The sequence below is a fragment of the Oryzias latipes genome, chromosome 2 (assembly GCF_002234675.1).
Source record: "Oryzias latipes chromosome 2, ASM223467v1".
Classification (NCBI taxonomy): Eukaryota; Metazoa; Chordata; class Actinopteri; order Beloniformes; family Adrianichthyidae; genus Oryzias; species Oryzias latipes.
Window position 1 is genome coordinate 15,284,503 of NC_019860.2, and position 17,332 is coordinate 15,301,834.

Below are 17,332 nucleotides of genomic sequence, written 5' to 3' on the forward strand. Positions count from 1 at the left end.
GTACAGTAGATTAAAGAATGTAAACAGTGAAGCTAAAGCTCTGACGTTAAAGGGTTAAATGTCAAAGCTAAAATCTTAGTCTACTCATCCAGGTTTAAGACTTCATTTGTGTCACATTTGTACATCTTAGTGTACCTCATAGAGTATGCTACAATCGTACAATCGAGTTTACATGCTAGCTTAAAAACCCACACCAATGACAAAAGTGTCTTTAGAGTTTTTTAGCATGTTCTTTTGGTCTTTTTCTGATGATTGAGAACAAATATGAAAAAAATTCAATGAAAGCGTCCTTGTAGACAAATAGATCCACGTTCGTCTTGTCTGAGCTGCATCTTGGCTGTACGGCTTCAATATTGCTCATGATTTGTGTTGCACCAGTAATGTTTGGTTGAGGTTGTGATGGGCTGTAAGATAGCAGGAGACAGATCAATGATAGGAAGGGGTTCGGTTTACTCCAGTCCAGCAATCCAACCGAAAACTGAGAGGCAAATTTTTAACGAACTACTGCCGCTCTGCTGAAACTGTCCTAGAAAACAACACAGGTTTGTAGATTCTGTCTATAAACGATGTAATTAGAATCAAAAAACCACAGGGAATGCATTGAAAATAGATCATGCTTCCAAATTTAAATTTTATGATTCAATAATATGAATCTCTCATTTGTGCCAACAGGTAGCAAAGCCCTCACTACAAATACTGTATTGCCTGCCCTCTTTATGGGCATAAGGGCAAATAAAACCGCATATCCATAGCCTCTTCTAGATTGTTTTTTTCTTAAAATTACTGTTCTGTCTGCAAGAATAAATCCATTTAATGGGTGCTTTTGTAATCTGGAGGCAGCTGAAAAACGGACATCAAGTGAACACTGTAAATATCTTAATGTACTTTAGTGCAGATTGATAATATAATATATACGACTGGCCCACTCGTAATGCTAGAGGGGGCATATAAATGTACTCAACCCTGTTTCCTTTTGTCTGGTTAAAATGCTGCTTACTATAGCCCAATTGATCTTAAAATAAATATTAAAACTGCCTTCCTTGGTACCTAAAGATAGTTCAAATGAAGATTTACTGTGGTAAATTAATAAATGAGTTAAACTCTTTTTTTTGTAAATAAATAATCATTTTTATAACAGCACTTTGTGATTTTTTTTAGGTCTATGTGCACTTTACTGCTGCTGGTCATTTATCAAATGTTTCAGTGTGCTATCTAGTTTGAAAAAAAGATGAAAATAAAAAAGGAGTCTCCCCACGGCTCACATTTTCACTTGATTCACACAAAGCAGCATGACTCATCCTTCAATGAAACGTTTGCTGTGCAAAAGATGTCATTCTTACACCAAAGTGGACATTTAAAGATAAAAAAACAAAAAAAAATGTAAGGCTGGTCTCCTGGCAACAGCTGGAGAAAGTGTCTTATTTGTGTGAGGATGGCCAAAGTTCAAAGCTCAATAGTGGTCCTAATCCCCAATAATGCTCTAAGAACAAATGGAAAACACACATGCACAATAGTTGTGGGTCTTTGGATTCTCATGTCATGATTATTTCTCCACTGGACCAGCCAAGACAGATGTGGTGCATCAATGCTGCCTCCACCAGGCGACTGCAAAACGTGCAACGACAAAAGAACAGATGACTCACCGTGTAGAAAAAGCCAGATGATGATATTAACCCCATTTCTTTTTCTATCTGAGCCCCTCAGCAGAAACAGCAGCAAGCAGAGACACTCCTTGGAGAAACGCAAGTCCAAGCAAAGAACCTAAGAGATGCGTAATAATGAAAGTATGGCTCGTGATAATCCGGCCAAGAGAGCTTTGGCACGTTAGTTTGAGTGGATTTCTGTTTAATGACAACATGAAATGAGAGCTGGTTAGATAAGAATGGTTTCTGAATGCTAAGATTTGAATAATGGGACCTGCAGACACTATCTTTGACACTCAGCACAAACAAAAACTCTGCTGTATGTCAAATAAAACTTTATTTTTCTAATGAGAGCTTGTGAAAGTGAATCACTTTGTTTCAAATTTTCAAAATAAAGCTGCTGTAAATTTAATGAACACTGTAAATAAATAACACTAAGGGGGGAAAAGAAGTAAAAAAAAAAAACGCTTCGGAATAACAAGTAAAAGGTTTTTGTTTTGTTTTGGTTAGCTATTTTCATCTTTGTTAGTAGCTGGATCTGTTTGTTTGTCCCCAAGGTTAGCCTTATGATGTACAACTTTATTTAAACTACCTACAGACAACTCGCCATTCTTTCGAATACAGTCATTCTTCAACCGAATTAGAAATTAACGTAATTCCAGCGGGTTCTGAGGGAGTAAGAAGCAGCTTTGTGCTGATTTGCAACACTTTTTAATAGTGAAGTGCTTATGCAATCAGCGTAAATCAGCTGATCATGTCAAAGTGTTGCATAACGGTGCAAAGCCGAAATAAGACGCCACTTTTCTCCTGGTCGTATACTTATCCCTTGTGCTATCTTGTGGGGTCCAGATGACCCCACTCTCAAAGTTAACATGCCTCCAAGGCTCTGAAACTTTTTTCCTCAATGATTCTTGATCTTCACTGGTGTCCGTGGATTACATGAAATCCTCTCCACTTTTATCGACCTTTTGTCATGGTAGGGATAACAGGTCAATGTAAGGGTGGGGTCATCTGGACCCCACCAGATAGCACAAGGGTTATATAGCGCTTTACAATCTTCTTAGGAGGCCCAAAGCGCTTCGCAGTCACAGTCCCATTCACCCATGCACTCACACACTGATGGCGGATCGGCTCCCAAACACTGGCGCCAACCTATGACCAGCAGCAGCAGCAGTGTGGGGTTCTCAGTCACGGACACTTTGACACATGAAAGACTGCTGCAGGTGTGTGAAAGCAGCAAACAAAGTGATGTGTCTATTCAATGCAACAACACGGCCGACATGTTTGAGTTTCAGGCGCATTTAACGGCAATTACGGTATCTCAGCAAACAAAAACATTCCTTTAGGTAAATGCTTATAAATACCTTTTTGTCCAATTATAAACTTTTTCCATTTTCAGCCGTCTCTAAAGTCGATTTATTCTTTCAGGTGGACAAACTAAAAAGCAGATTGTCTTAATTACGAAAACAGCGGCTATAAAAACCACAGCAGATGTTGCCAAGTTCTGAACCCACCCTTAAAAGCTCATTCAAGTCAGCAGCTACGCAGTAAAAGCCATGTAGTTAAAAAACAAAAACCACACTGGCTCCCTGGTGAACGCCGCAGAGTCACGTCTATAAATTCCTTAGCTACTCAAAAGCGGAGGATTTCCTTCTACTGGTAACTTAACTTCACAACTAAGACTTAAGGATTTTAACTTTCTGAAGGTGTTTACTTGAGACAGAGCATGGTAATGACAGAGACAGAGGAAGCCTAAATACAGAAAGGACAGAAACCACAAAGCAAGAAAGTATGCAGCCTTGGCAACAAATACGGCGACTCGGTACTGCAAAGATCAGCTGAAGGCCAAACAAACGCCACCGCAGCTTCAGTATCATGACACAGATTCAGGTCAGCGGTGCTACAGTGTCTACAAATCTGGAGATTATCTCCGGCAGTTTTTTATACACTCTAAATCGGACAAATCCTCTCGGGCGGAATCGACCCTCGATCGCCGAAAACCTTTGGATTCGGTTGTTATGACTACAAATACCAGGAGTAGGTGCATCGTTCAACTTTTGTTGTCTATCAACAGCGAAAAAAAGACATGGCTGACCTTCGGCCAGTCCTGCTCCACATATGCTGTGCCCAACGCGTTCCACATCCAACAATACCTCATTATTGGATCGAGATGATTTACAGCATATGCAAGCACTGCGTTCATTATTAATCGTCCCCAAAGGGCTTAGTGTGACACCAGGTTGCAGAGAAGAAAAAGGGCGAGTTCAAAAATAGCGAGGACACCTACCATCACCTCATTCATTATTTAATAAAAGCCAGAGATCTGATCTGGTATCCATTGTGTTAGACTACAGACCGTGGGCAAAGATGAGATTATTAAGATACTATAGATAAGGACATCACAAAGACGACAACTAAATAATGGACAGCTTTTATTGTGTCCATGTCTTTTTCTGTATTTTCTTTTTAACAAAACCTGTTACAGTTTGCTAGGCAACCGCCCAACATCCTGTTGGAGTTGTCAAGGATGTTACCCTCAGTGCATGTTGGTTCCATGTCGGGCCAGCAGTGCAGCAGCTGCACCATAAGTACCCGCTCAAAAACAGAGCAGAGGATGTTTATCCTGACTGGACCATAATGAGAGCCAGATTTAAACCTTCTGATCCAGTTATTGAAGCCAAAACAAAAAGGGAAAAGCACAAGCAGTTCAGCAGTTATCCAGTAGTCTGGTATGAAATGGTACATTTTTATATCCTGTGAGGCCATGATGAAGTGTTGGCAAGTTTGGTGGAAATAACAGTAATGATTTTTACTTTTTCTTTTTTGCTTCTTTCTATCAGAAAACAACCACATGTAATGAATGCAGTGCAGTTTCCCCGTTGGGGTGCTACATTCAGGGTTAGAGAAATAACCTGAACAGTGCAGTTTGGCTGAACTGTGCCATTGTTCCATATTCATGGTTTCAGCTTTGCTGATCATGGTCAGTGATGCAGAGCATAGCATCATGATGCTAGAAGTATCTAAAAGTAGAGACTAGGCCTGCACAATATACCGCAAATTTATCGTTATCGCAATATCAAGCTGTGCAATATGCATATCGCAAAAGACAGCAAATTTGCAATAAAAGGTTACCTTAGATGTGGCCAAACGATCTAATAGCAGCTTGAAGTGTTTAATGGATTGAAAGAATCCCTTTCTGCATTTGACCAATCAGATGGACCCCTTCATGTTGTTAACTAATCGGATGGCGCCCTATTATGTTGTATGTTCGCCTCCTGCGTCAACAAGGGTCATTTGTAGTATAATTTTTAAGCTGTTGTAATGGAATGGGAATAATATTTTTGGCTGTTTTGCTAATTTTTTATATACCGCAAATTATATTGTTATCGCAATATTAATCACTGATATCGCATATCGCGAGTTTTCTTCATATCGTGCAGCCCTAGTAGGGACAAACCTATTTAATTAAAGTCAGTCCAAACCCATTTGAACCTCTATCCCATTTACTCTATGATTTATGCTTTTTCCAGTTTTTTTTAATAACCGAGAGTCAAGTGTCCCAGTAAAGACCCACTCCAATGAAAAATGTGTTTGTAACATGTTTTTGTGGCTTATCTCTTATGGAGGACATACAGTATATTAATAAAATTCAGTTTAAAATGTCATTTGTTTGCATTTCTTTATTTAAATTGTTGTGAAACAGGAGCAGACGAAAAAATGCCGCTTGAAAAAAATAATCCTACAAAAACCCATTTCGAGGCGTCCACGTGTAGACGGCTAGTTTCAAATACGTCTTCCTCATCTGAGTTGCCATCTGACCCAGAACTGGACAGCTGGATAGCTCCGATGTTGTTCGCCATTTTTGTTGCACCAGTAATGTTAGGTTAGGGGATATGAGGGGCTGTAAACTGGCGAGAGAGCCTTTAAATAAAGGGATGATGGGAAGTATTGGCAGGCTTATACTGTGCCACAACTCAGAAGTGCATTTCTAATGAACTACTGCCGCTCTGCAGAAACTATTTCAAAGTAAACAGCTAAAAACGGCATAATCATCATTAAAAGACCATTGGGAACGTGTGCTGGTCCTTTAAAGCCAGCAGAAGCCAACAGTGATGGGGGGAAAAAATGGCACATTGATTATCATTATGCGACAAGATAATCGCCACAGTGTTAGCTGGGTCACTGTTGTGGATACGGCAAAGGAATCCAATATGCAATCAACATGCTGAACCCCATTATGCCAGAAACTGCAAGAAACAAACATTTTGGCCTAAAATCAGAACAATCATCCGTTGACTGCTCCTGGTTGTAAGATGGGCCTTCAGGTGACAGAATGCACACAGAACAGGTGTGCGGGCACTATGCGTGGTGGCCAGGCAGTGTGCATTTCAGTTACCTGGCAACCTCAGAGAAAGTTGTAACTGAAGTCAGACATGAAACATGCAGCAGCTGCTGACAGAATAGCTGCACACATCTTGACACAGAAAGGAAGGAGCGAATTGGTCAGTTTTGCCTAAATGGTTTTTTAACTGTAAAAAAAAAAGATAAATTAAATTAAACTGTACGCCCAGAGACATTTTTAGCAATATCATCCCTTTTTCAAGTAGCCTAAATATAAAAAAACGTACTCTAAGTAATTATTTTACACTACATTTTCATCTGTTTTGAAATATTGCTGTAAAAATGTGTAGTAATTATGCTACAAAAACTGTAAACCAAAGAGTGTTTTCTTACTGTCAGTTAATTTACATTTTTACTTCATATTTTTACATAAATACCAGAACTTCCACAGTATGATTTTTTTTTAATTGATTCTTACCTTTTTCATGACCAAAGTGCATGTTTAAATTAAAGTTTGGGCAGTAACCCTTTACTTTTACTTGAGGTCCCACTCCTATCGTCAATTTTAAAAGCAGTGGTCTTTTATGCTGTTTTTAGCCAAAATTCGTAAAAAAAAATTTTAAAACCTGTGTCGTTATTTTGGACAAAGGCCGAACCCGAATGAATTCCCTACCCCTACAGCTTCTCGCATCGAACGGTTGCCATAGAAATGTAGACGGGGCCATTCACAGCTTATTGAGGACATGTAGCCCCAGCATGGCGAAGGAATTATCGCATGAAAAAATGGCGACGGAATTGACTTGATTTGGTTGGAACCAGAAGCAAGGCATTTCCTGTGGGTGACGTCCAGTTATATATTACACAGTCAATGCTTCAAATTTGGACGTTACTACCACTCGATGATGTCCTAAGTAGTTGCCGGTCATCTTCGCTAGCGTAGAGCTGCCTTAGTTTCGGCAGAACGGCAGGAGTTCACTGGAAATTCACCTCTGACCGGGGTAAGCCTGTCCCTATTTCCCATCATCCCTTTGTTTACACTCTCTCCCTCTACCTTACAGCCCCTCACACCCCCAAATAAGCAATACAGGTGCAACAAAAGTGGTAAGTAGCATTGAAGCTATGCAGCTGTACAGTTCAAGGAATTGGTTATCAACAAGAACATGCATCAGAACTGAACCAGGAAGCTTCTACGTCACACCTACAGTCTTTTTCCAATGGCATGTTTTCGTCTGTTGCCGATTCACAACGATTTGGATAAATAAATACTTAGAAATGTAATTTTAACCTTAAACTTCAGAAAAGTGCCACCGGAACTTGTTGAAACACGATTTTCATCCGAGCGGCTCTTAAGAACTATTCCTTTTAAGGTAAGGCTGCTCTGGAGTTGGTGCTGTGGCTGCTCCTCACCATCAGCACGGACGTCCTGACGGCCTCGGAAACGCTCTGCCTCAGCTCCGCGGCAGTTCCGGGCTTGTTGAGCCCCCGGGTGAACTTCCTTGGCTCAGGTGCAGCAGCGGCCATCGTGCGGCCCACCACGCAGCCAGGTGAGGGGGAACAGACGGATCCACGCTGGCTGCAGAGCGGCGACCGTGGGTGAAGTGAAGTGAAGTGAAGGAGGGCTCGCGCTGCTTAAGGCTCCATTTCGGTTCTGTTGGGATTCATGCACGGACACGAGGTGACGTCGAGCTCCGAATATTCACCAACTGTTAAATCCAGAGACTTTGGGAGCCTGCTTGAAGCTGTCCCGTCAGAGAATGCATCAAACGGACTGACACGCCCCTTTTCCCCCGTGCTCTCATCTCCAATTGGACAGCACCGGTCACATCAAAGTCAAAGCCTCACCAGGGGCGGATCTAGTGGACTTACGGTTAGGGCTCGCGTGCGCCTGCATTCTTCATTTCCCCCCACTGACAGCATTTTTTAGCCTTTCATTCAATGTTAGTGCCTAAAAATCATTACAAATTATATGTTTAATAAGTTTTTCTATTGTATTTTTCTACCAAACTTTTATTCTTGTATCAAACTGATTTAAAAAATATTTTATTTAAAATTCAATATTTAATTAGGTTATGGTCACATTATATCTAAATACATTCATAAAATATTTTTTAACAATAAATATTTTTCCTATAAAACGTAAAGTTTTAAATCCAAATAGAACCTTAAGTAATGATAACTTTTAATAACAAGATACTTTAGTTCTTTTTCCCTATTTAAATACTTAATTTTATTGATATTGAAAATGAAAACACAGACAAATGTACCAATTACCTCAATTTAGTCATTTAGATTGAGAAAAACAAAAATAAATAAATGTCGGAATGTATTTGATGAAAATAATTAATATTTAACAGATCTGGCTCAGAAGCAGAATAGCTATGAGAGCAGAGAAAACAATCAATCTGTCCAAATTTTTGATTTTTGTTACAACTTTATGAAAATAGGGATAATTTGAAACACACCGAAATTTGATCAAAACAGCCATTTTAGTCATCTTTATCTCACCTGCCAATAAGGTTATGTATTGTTTTTTAAATAATACGTTTTTTCTGTAATTACTTAAAAAAAAACTAGTTCTGTAAACCTATTCTCTTTTAAATCCTCAGATTGGACAGATTATGGATTAAATCTTATTGTATTCTCCCAAGTTTAATCCAGGTAGTCAAAAATGAATATTAGGTAGACCAGTGTTTTTCAACCAGTGTGCCGCGGCACACTAGTGTGCCGTGGGAGATGGTCAAGTGTGCCGTGGGAAATTACCCTCATTAATCATTCACTGATCTAAAAACATTTTCCATCTCCAGGAAATCAGCTCTTTATTCATCCAAACAGGCCCTGATAAAACACTGAGTAGTGAGGAATATAAAAGATCTTAAAATTACTTTTTCTTTGTGTTTATTTGATTCTATTAAAGACATTTTGATAAGAATGACGGTATTTACCAGCAGCTATAGCGGTTTGCGGGAAAGTCCCGCCCCTTTACCTGTCTCCGCCAATCATTGTTGAAGGCTTAATCACATGTCAGCAGTCTGACCAATCAGAAGTGGTTAAAGTCTTCACTTCCTTGTTCTTAATTCTGCTCATAAATTCTCTCAGTTCCAACAAAAATACCAGCTAAAGCTCGTCTTTAGCGGTGTAGCTTTCCACAGAGTCCGGTGTCAGACCGTGAACAAAACAATGAAGCTCACAGACGCGAGTCTTTCTGCCCTTTTTCGGCAGTTTTCACACTACATCTCCCATGATGCATTGGCTTAAAGGGCCAGTGTCCCAGCGCACAATGAGTGCGCGTGAAATGTCTAGAAACCTCAACGGACAAACAAACAGTTTCTAAATTTTCTAATTTAACTTTTATTTCATCTCTTAGAAAGAACAGCCGCAACTTCCTGCTTTTTTGGCCACAATTATCACAAAATGCACGTGAGATTGCGGGGGGGGGGGGGGGGGGGGGGGCTGTTGATCAATAGAGACCATGAATTTCTGCTTATTTTTTTTTTTTTTTGGATGCTGGTGTGCCGCGGGATTTTTATCAAGGTTAAAGTGTGCCGTGGCTCAAAAAAGGTTGAAAAACACTGAGGTAGACAGTAGACAAATTACAGCCACCAGCGATTATTTACATTACTGAAAATGTGAAAGTACAAAAATATAGATTAGGTTCGCCACCTGCTGGATTAACACCACTGAGACTAAAATTCATAATTTTGGCCACACAGAGGCAGCAAAGGATTTCAAATAGCCATCAGAGAATGTAAAACCTTAGTTGACTTAATGTAAATTAAATATTTAGAAAATTATGTCCACATCATAAAATTACAACAAACTTTTTTTTATAGCCAAAAAGGCCTAAAATTCAAACATCATGCAATCATGCATTTGCTTGGTGCACACTTTTCAAATTATTTATCTGTTTATACTGTTTAAAACAGTAGCCTAAAAAAACCAACAGGATAGATACATTAAAATGTAATAAAACAAACAAATAATATATAATATAATAATACGTGGTTTTAACTTGTTCAAATTTTAAGACACTAACTACATTTTCCTAAAGTATTTTTTTTAAACCCAATCAATCTGAATCTTATGGAGCCCATGGCATTCAATCAAAAATTACAAAATATTCCCTCAAAATGGTCATTTCTGACCACAAATTAGTATTTTGTGGCCACAAATCAGAATTTTTGTTAGTATTTTGGGCACACAAATTAGTATTTTAGTATCAACAATTCATACTATTAATTTGGGGTCACAAAACGCTCATTTGTAGCCTCAGAATGCTAATTTGTGTGCATAAAGGTGCAAATTTGTGTGTAGAAAAGTGCTCATTTATGACTAAAAATTAGTATTTTGTGTCAACAAACTACTAAAATTTCCCCACAAAATACTAATTTGTGCCCAGTACATATTATTAACTGCCCACAAAATACTAATACCAGAGGCGGAGCTACGGGGGGGCAAGGGGAGGCAGCTGACCCCCCCCCCCCCCCCCGGCAAAAAGCTTTGCCCCACACTTAGCCCCTAATTCAATATTAATATCATTATTAACTAAAATTAAGATATCATCAATACAAGCTTCATTAAATATTGCACAAATTAAAAAATGCAATATTTTTAAATAAAATAAAAGCAATATTAATAATAAAATGAGAAGAAATGATCTTTTCATTTGTAAAGGCCTTCCATTTTGGTGTTCAAGCTCCGCCCCTGACGAAAATCCAAATTTGTGGTCCCAAAATACTCATTTTCCACACAAAATATAAACTCGTGCCAACTAACATGCTAATATATGGCAATAAAATGCTAATTGAAATGATTATTTGAGTGAAACATTTATATTGTTTGAATGTCATGTCCAGAAATCATACCTTTCTGTACATTTACTGTGGTTTTGTCATAATCATTTTTTCATAATAATTTACATTATTGATCATGTAGTTTTGTGAAATTCCTCCAACTTGTCATTTTTATGATATTATTGACTAAAAGTATTTGAAGAAGGAAACAAATTGTTTGGGAAAATGTGTTGCTCAAGAAATATAAGTAATTTGTGACATAAAGGATCCAGCACCCCTGCAGAAACGTCTTTTTCAGTAATTAATTATTTTTTTGAATAAACTTTATTAACAAACACTGCACATACAAAATATGAAACCTTGACACTACACACTATGTGCAAATAAAAAAAATTCAAATAAATGAAAAAACGTTTTTTTCTTAGCATTTGTAATACATTTTATTCTCCATTAGTGATTTAACTAAAATATCTACTAAGTATGAAAAATATAATTTAAATCATTTTAAATGTTTCAATAAATAATATAAAATTCAAACGTTTTGTATCTTTGGGGTGCATTGTGGGTTTGTTTATTTAGCTCGGATTGGGCTGCAGCAGTGCACGCCCCTGTTTGGTGCTTTCTCCGCGGTGTCGTGTCTCCGGTCTGCGGCACAGTGGCGCTGCTCCACGCCGGCTGACTGAGCGCCGCCACTACCGGGCCGTCCAAAGCAACTTGATACCGGAGACGAGTGGTCCAGACGAGACAGCAAACGAGGCGTTCCCATCCGCCCCGATTAGACAGGCAGATACCCATCTCCTCCCTCCGCCGTCTGTCAGCACCGGGGCCGAAAATCCGGGTCCAACAGAACGGCTCCGTTCGGCGCTCGCGACTTGTGACGGATTTTTTTGTCTTTTTTTTTTTTTCACGAGGAAAATTCGGTCGAGAAACGAGACGGGACGCGCAGAACTAACCAGCTAGCTACTACACGGCTAGTTTGCGGTCAGCCCTCAACTAGGAGAACTGGGAACGGATAACCTACCAAAAATGAAATAAATACGATTTACAGATGAAGCTAGGCTTTTAGACGAATAAGATTAGCATCTTTTAGGTATTTTTTGCGATACTTTATCTCTTTGCACAAGTTTTCCTAGCAGCCAGACAGTCGCCTGGGTAGCTAGCATGCTAGTTAGCCGAGATGGAGGTTTGCGGACTCCGCTCAGACGACTCATCCGACAAACAAGTTAGCTGGCCCGGCTGTGAGTCCGGTCTGTGCCGGAGCGGAAAGCAGGACTAACTGGACTATTTTTTTTAAATTTTTCTTTTAATATTTTTACACGTTGAACCCCGAGCTGCACCGCTTCTCTGGATGTCTGTCCAACTTACCGAGCTGACGTGAGGATTAAAAAAAAGGGGGACAGGAAATAATATCGCAGAAGACGGACCAAAAAGAGGACGGGGAAAAGAGCCCGAAACTACCAGACCAAAGTTGACGAACAAGAGCCATGGCTGTGGGCCAAACCGCGATGAGATTTCTCACTAAATTTGGGTTTTGCCTCGCGATTCTTCTGACTTCAGTGGCTGGTGGGTGGCTGTTACTAGTTCTTTCAAGAAACGATTCGCATGTTTATTTGGCTAAATATTTTCATCTTTTTCTGTCTGTGAATGGTCTTTTAGTGCACCTCTGTCTCCTTTATATTGAATCATTTGGTGTACAAAAGGCCTGGAGGGGAGAGAAAGAAAAAGGAAGAAAAATAAATCCGAGACAGACATCCCTCAGTCTGTCTGTCAACTTGTACTCAGGACTGGGAGGTGAAGCCAGGCTCCTGTGAGACCTTGGGTCTGATAAGATAGCAGGACCTGCATGGAGGATGGGAGGAGGGGGTCAAGTGGAATGTGTGGGAATGGATTTGACTGGATACATCATCTTGGTGATAAGTGGTTTAGAGTGGTGGCTGGCTTTTTGCAGTGAGAGTTGGTGGTCTCCTTTGCTGGGTTAGTGTGTTTTCATGTCTGAGTGTGCGTTTGTGTGTGTGTGTGTGCCCATGCCCATCCAACCCCACTAAAGGCCTGTTCACACCGGGACGAATTTCGCCGACGTTTAACGCCTCGTGACTAAACAAAGGGCACCAAAGTGAGTGTGCACACCGACGCGAAAAAACGCCACGCGACAAAGCGTCAAAAAAAAAAAACGCCTCGGGTTCGTTTGTTTTTTTTCGACGCATCGCGTCGAAATCTATTCGACCAATGAGAATGGCGCTTTTGCACACGTGTCTGGAGCTTCTGAAGTTACAGTAAAACACAACTTGGGGGCGCTCAAACACAAAACTGCCTTGCTGAGCACACATACCAGCGAAGAAGATAGACGCCAAGTAGCGTCTACACTGCCGCAAAGAAATAATGACGGACATTCTTATATCCCCTTACCAAGTACCAGTTGGAGCTACTGATGCTTGAAATATTCATGTTTTCTTTGTATTATTCTGACAAGCGCGTAAATACTTGCTATCTTCTTCTGAGTGAAAAGCGACTTTAAGAAGCGTAAAGTTGCGCAGCGCCACCTTGTGTACAGGAGTATTTCTGTTTACATTAAGCGCCATCTAATGTCAGGGAATGAAATTGCATGTTCGCTCGGCTCACCGTCAGCGAAAATCGCCTGGGTGTGAACACAAAAAACGTTGCGAAAAACGCTGGCGAATAACGCCTGGCGAATATTCGTCCCGGTGTGTACGGGCCTTTAGGGGTTCTAATCACAGCTGGGGCCGTGCATTACAGTCAAAATACCGATCCAATTCGAATGAATATTGATTCATGCATTCAAATCTGGTCCAAAACAACTTTTTGTACAATATAATTGATTATTTACAGTTTGAGGGGGAAAAACTGGATAAAATGATGAATTCTTGGATTTTAAAGGATACTTCTGCACTGCTTTGTGTCGATACTAGGCCTGCACAATAAATCGCAAATTTATCAAGCTGTGCAAAACGCATATCGCCAAAGTCTGCAAAAATTGCGAGGAATGGTAACCTTAAATGTGCTAAAACAATCTTATGGTAGCTTGAGGTATTTAACGACCCAAGTAAATCCTTTAATGCATTTGACCAATCCGATGGAGCCCTTTTGCTACGTGTTCGCCTCCTATGCAGACGAGGGTCATTTGAAGTGTAAGTTAAGTTATTTGACTCTTATTTAAAGTAAACGTTTGCAGCGAAAGGGAAATGACGTATTTAGATGTTTTGCTATTTGTTCATGTATAGCAAATTATATCATCATCGTAATATTGATCACTAATATCGCAAACTGCGAGTTTTCCTCATATCGTGAAGCCCCAGTCAATACTGAAGATTCTTTTCAAATTATGGCTTTGCAATCGAAATGAGTAAATAAGTACGCAAAGTGATGGGATGCTAATTCGCACAAACCAACTAAATTATTCAATCTAAATATTTGATTTCCTTTTTTTTAAAGAACCATTCAGATAAAAGCAAATTGACCTTTAAAATCTATTTTTTCATTTAAATCATGTGAATCAGGAAAAGACGAAAACATGAATACAAAAAAAACGTATTTGTGGTGCAGAAAGTACGCTGAACAATGGAAAGGAGAGGAGGGGGCGGGGTCCAACAGTCCCACCTACAACTCAAAATTTGAACGAACTACTGCCGCTCTGTAAATACTATATCCTAGAATATGACAGAGGCTTTTTATTTTTGGCTTAAAACGGCAAAATTATAATTGAAAAGACCACTGGGAACCCTTTGAAAATAGATCAAAAGGTGATTGGGGTGGCCTAGCTCAAATCTTTTTGAGTAATCCAGAGTAACATTTCTTGATATATTTTGATGAAAAGGTAACGCTGTCTTTCAAAGTGAGACATTAGAAATGACTGGATTTTTCCGATGCTGCTATGACTACTTTGTTATCCGGGAAAAGGAAAAGGTGATGCGTCTCCAGAGAAAATATTTAATAGTCTGTGACTCTAAAATGATCTTAGCTGTAACTCAGGAGGCATCACCATGTCTCTTATTTTTCTCATCATGTCGTGAAGCTGCCAAAGGAAGGAGCTTAAAGCTGTTTCTTGGTCAAAGACACTTTTAAAGTGTCGTTTAGTCATCTGGTCTCAGAAAGTTACGTCATCTTAACCACAGTTACCTTGAAAAATGTGTCAAAATAAAATCCTGAAAGGATTTAACCAAAGATGCTCATTTTTTTCCAGTCATTTCACAAAAATAACAAATTTGAAAAACATTTATTATATAGATTTTATTACCCAGTATTTATATATATTAAAATTCAGTGATAATAGAATTTTTCCCTTTAAAAACATCAAATTCCATTCATTAACTTTTTTTCAAATGTATTCAGTTTTCTGATTTCCCTTCATAGCTTTTGTTACGTTCTATAAGATATTAGAAGCAGAGAAATTGGTTCGAAGGTGCTTCATTTTATGACCTAAAATAAGTGTTTCCAAAACCCAAATCTTGTTCCTGTTGTCTCCCATGGCTTGTTAGATCATCACCACATCCTCATATATTTCATTTCAGCTAGTCAGCTGTGATTTGCCTTGATTGTAACAGTTGTTTCCCCGAGTGACCCAGATTTAGTGGGAGGACAGATGGCCTTTTTTTTTTTTAAGAATACTCTGATGCACTGAGGAGTTCCTGGTCAACTTGATGACCACGAGAACTCAGGTCCTGTGGTTGACCCACAAGTCCAAATCCTTCATCTGTTGCTTCACTTTTCTTAATGTTTTTTCTTTTCCAATAAATGTTTTCTCAAAACTTTAGTCAAAGTCAAACAAGTCAGTATAGCAGGAAAAAAAACTGATTTTACCCTTTTGAGTTTTTCCCATAACTTATTTTTGAGAACCTGAGGCTTGTAGAATCTGAGAAGCTACTGTTATTTTCTTTAAGCTCTGTCTGTTCTGCTTAACCCTGATTTGGTTCCAGCTAAGTGAATGACAGAGTAATATGTCATGTGGTGATGCTTATCTGAGTGTTTACCTTATTACAATCCCTGGAAAGGATCAAAGAGCTGTTTCTTCAACCTGGTCCATTAAACCCCGTCAGACGGTGCGGGGTCCGCTTCACTTGTTCACATGACTGCATGCATGTCACACAGACAGTCGATAAATCTAAATTGGTGTACTGTGCCAAAATTGATTTGGCCGAGTCAGACAGCCCGGCAGGATGGCTGTATAGGGATGGGAGGGATTGTTACCCGTCTGATCTGCGGTTTCAGGAATCAAGCTCATCCAATCGTCCCGATCATCCGGGCCTTTATTCCTTAAATTTACCTGCCACACCTGAAAGCGTTCTACTCCTGCCGCCATGTTTCTGACCCTCGCCACGTGATTTGACTAATTTGATTGCACATGTTGTGCTCTGAAATCTGGAGTAGGAACAGCCCCTCAACATTTTAGATCTCAAACCCCTATCAAGAATATATGTTTTTCGGATTTGCGATTTGATCTCAGTGAAGGCATTGTTGTTTCCCAAAACAAGCTGGGTGTGTATGTGGGGGGGTGGGGGGTTCGAGAATCCAAAGAAGATTAATTAAGACACAGACCAAGTGGTTCCAAAGACTCTGAGGGGAAATGGAGACACCTTAAAGGACGTGTGGCTAATTAATAACAAGAAGTACAGAAATATAAGAAAACAAGCCACCTGATCGAGAACTGTTCTTTCACGTTTGGTGACAAAAAAACTATTGAATTTGTATTGGGATTAGCCAGAGCTTTATGAAAACAGATCGCATGGTTTTGGAAACGTAGATGGCTGCTATATTATAGTGGGATTGGGGATCGCTCCTCTAAATCTGTATCTAAAAACCTGCCTAGTATTTACAGCGTTTCATTTCAACGCTCATATTCTCCAGATTCGTTTCCATGATTCATAATTAGCATGGGGGTACTATGGTGGATTGACCCGCACAGGTGCTGCAGGTTTTTGGGTTGTCCGGCCCCGTGGAGGGTCGTAGACAGGAGCGGTCACATTGTAAAGGCCCGTACACACCGGGACAAATTTCGCCTGCGATATTCGCCGACGTTTAACACCTCGTGACTAAACAAAGGGCGCCAATGTGAGTGTGCACACCGACGCGAAAAAACGCCACGCGTCAAAGCGTCACTTTTTAAAAACCGCCTCGGGTTCATTTTTTTGGTTTGACGCGCCGCGTCGAAAACTATACGACCAATGAGAACGGTGCTTTTGCACACGTGTCTGGAGCTTCTGAAGTTACAATAAAACACAACTTGGGGGCGCTCAAACACAAAATTGCCTTTCTGAGCACATATACCAGCGAAGAAGATGGATGCCAAGTAGCGTCTACACTGCCGCGAAGAAATAATGACGGACATTCTCAAATATCCCCGAACCAAGCACCAGTTGGAGCAACTGGTGCTTGAAATATTCATGTTTTCTTTGTATGATTCTGACAAGCGCTTAAATACTTGCTCTCTTCTTCTGAGTGAAAAGCGACTGTAAGAAGCGTAAAGTTGCGCAGCGCCACCTTCTGTACAGGAGTATTTCGGTTTTACATTAAGCGCCATCTAATGTCAGGGAATGAAATTGCATG

General features: G+C 39.8%; 2 protein-coding genes across 6 annotated transcripts in view; one reads left to right on the plus strand and one right to left on the minus strand.

The window, feature by feature from the left end:
* Positions 1-7,753, minus strand: part of LOC101167602 (dedicator of cytokinesis protein 9) — a 76,311-nt gene extending 68,558 nt beyond the window's left edge. For 2 of the 4 annotated variants that reach the window (XM_023965140.1, XM_023965164.1), the window contains exon 1: positions 7,392-7,753. In XM_023965140.1, coding sequence (XP_023820908.1) covers positions 7,392-7,505 — 114 coding nt within the window. In that variant the 5' untranslated portion in view covers positions 7,506-7,753. The remainder of the gene's footprint in view (positions 1-7,391) is intronic. The other 2 variants (XM_023965170.1, XM_023965156.1) reach the window with 1 other exon arrangement.
* Positions 7,754-11,344: 3,591 nt separating this feature from the next.
* The window catches only part of bmpr2 (bone morphogenetic protein receptor type 2), a 39,064-nt gene continuing 33,076 nt past the window's right edge, over positions 11,345-17,332 (plus strand). The window contains exon 1 of one of the 2 annotated variants that reach the window (XM_023965188.1): positions 11,345-12,337. In XM_023965188.1, coding sequence (XP_023820956.1) covers positions 12,259-12,337 — 79 coding nt within the window. In that variant the 5' untranslated portion in view covers positions 11,345-12,258. The remainder of the gene's footprint in view (positions 12,338-17,332) is intronic. The other variant, XM_023965187.1, reaches the window with a different exon arrangement.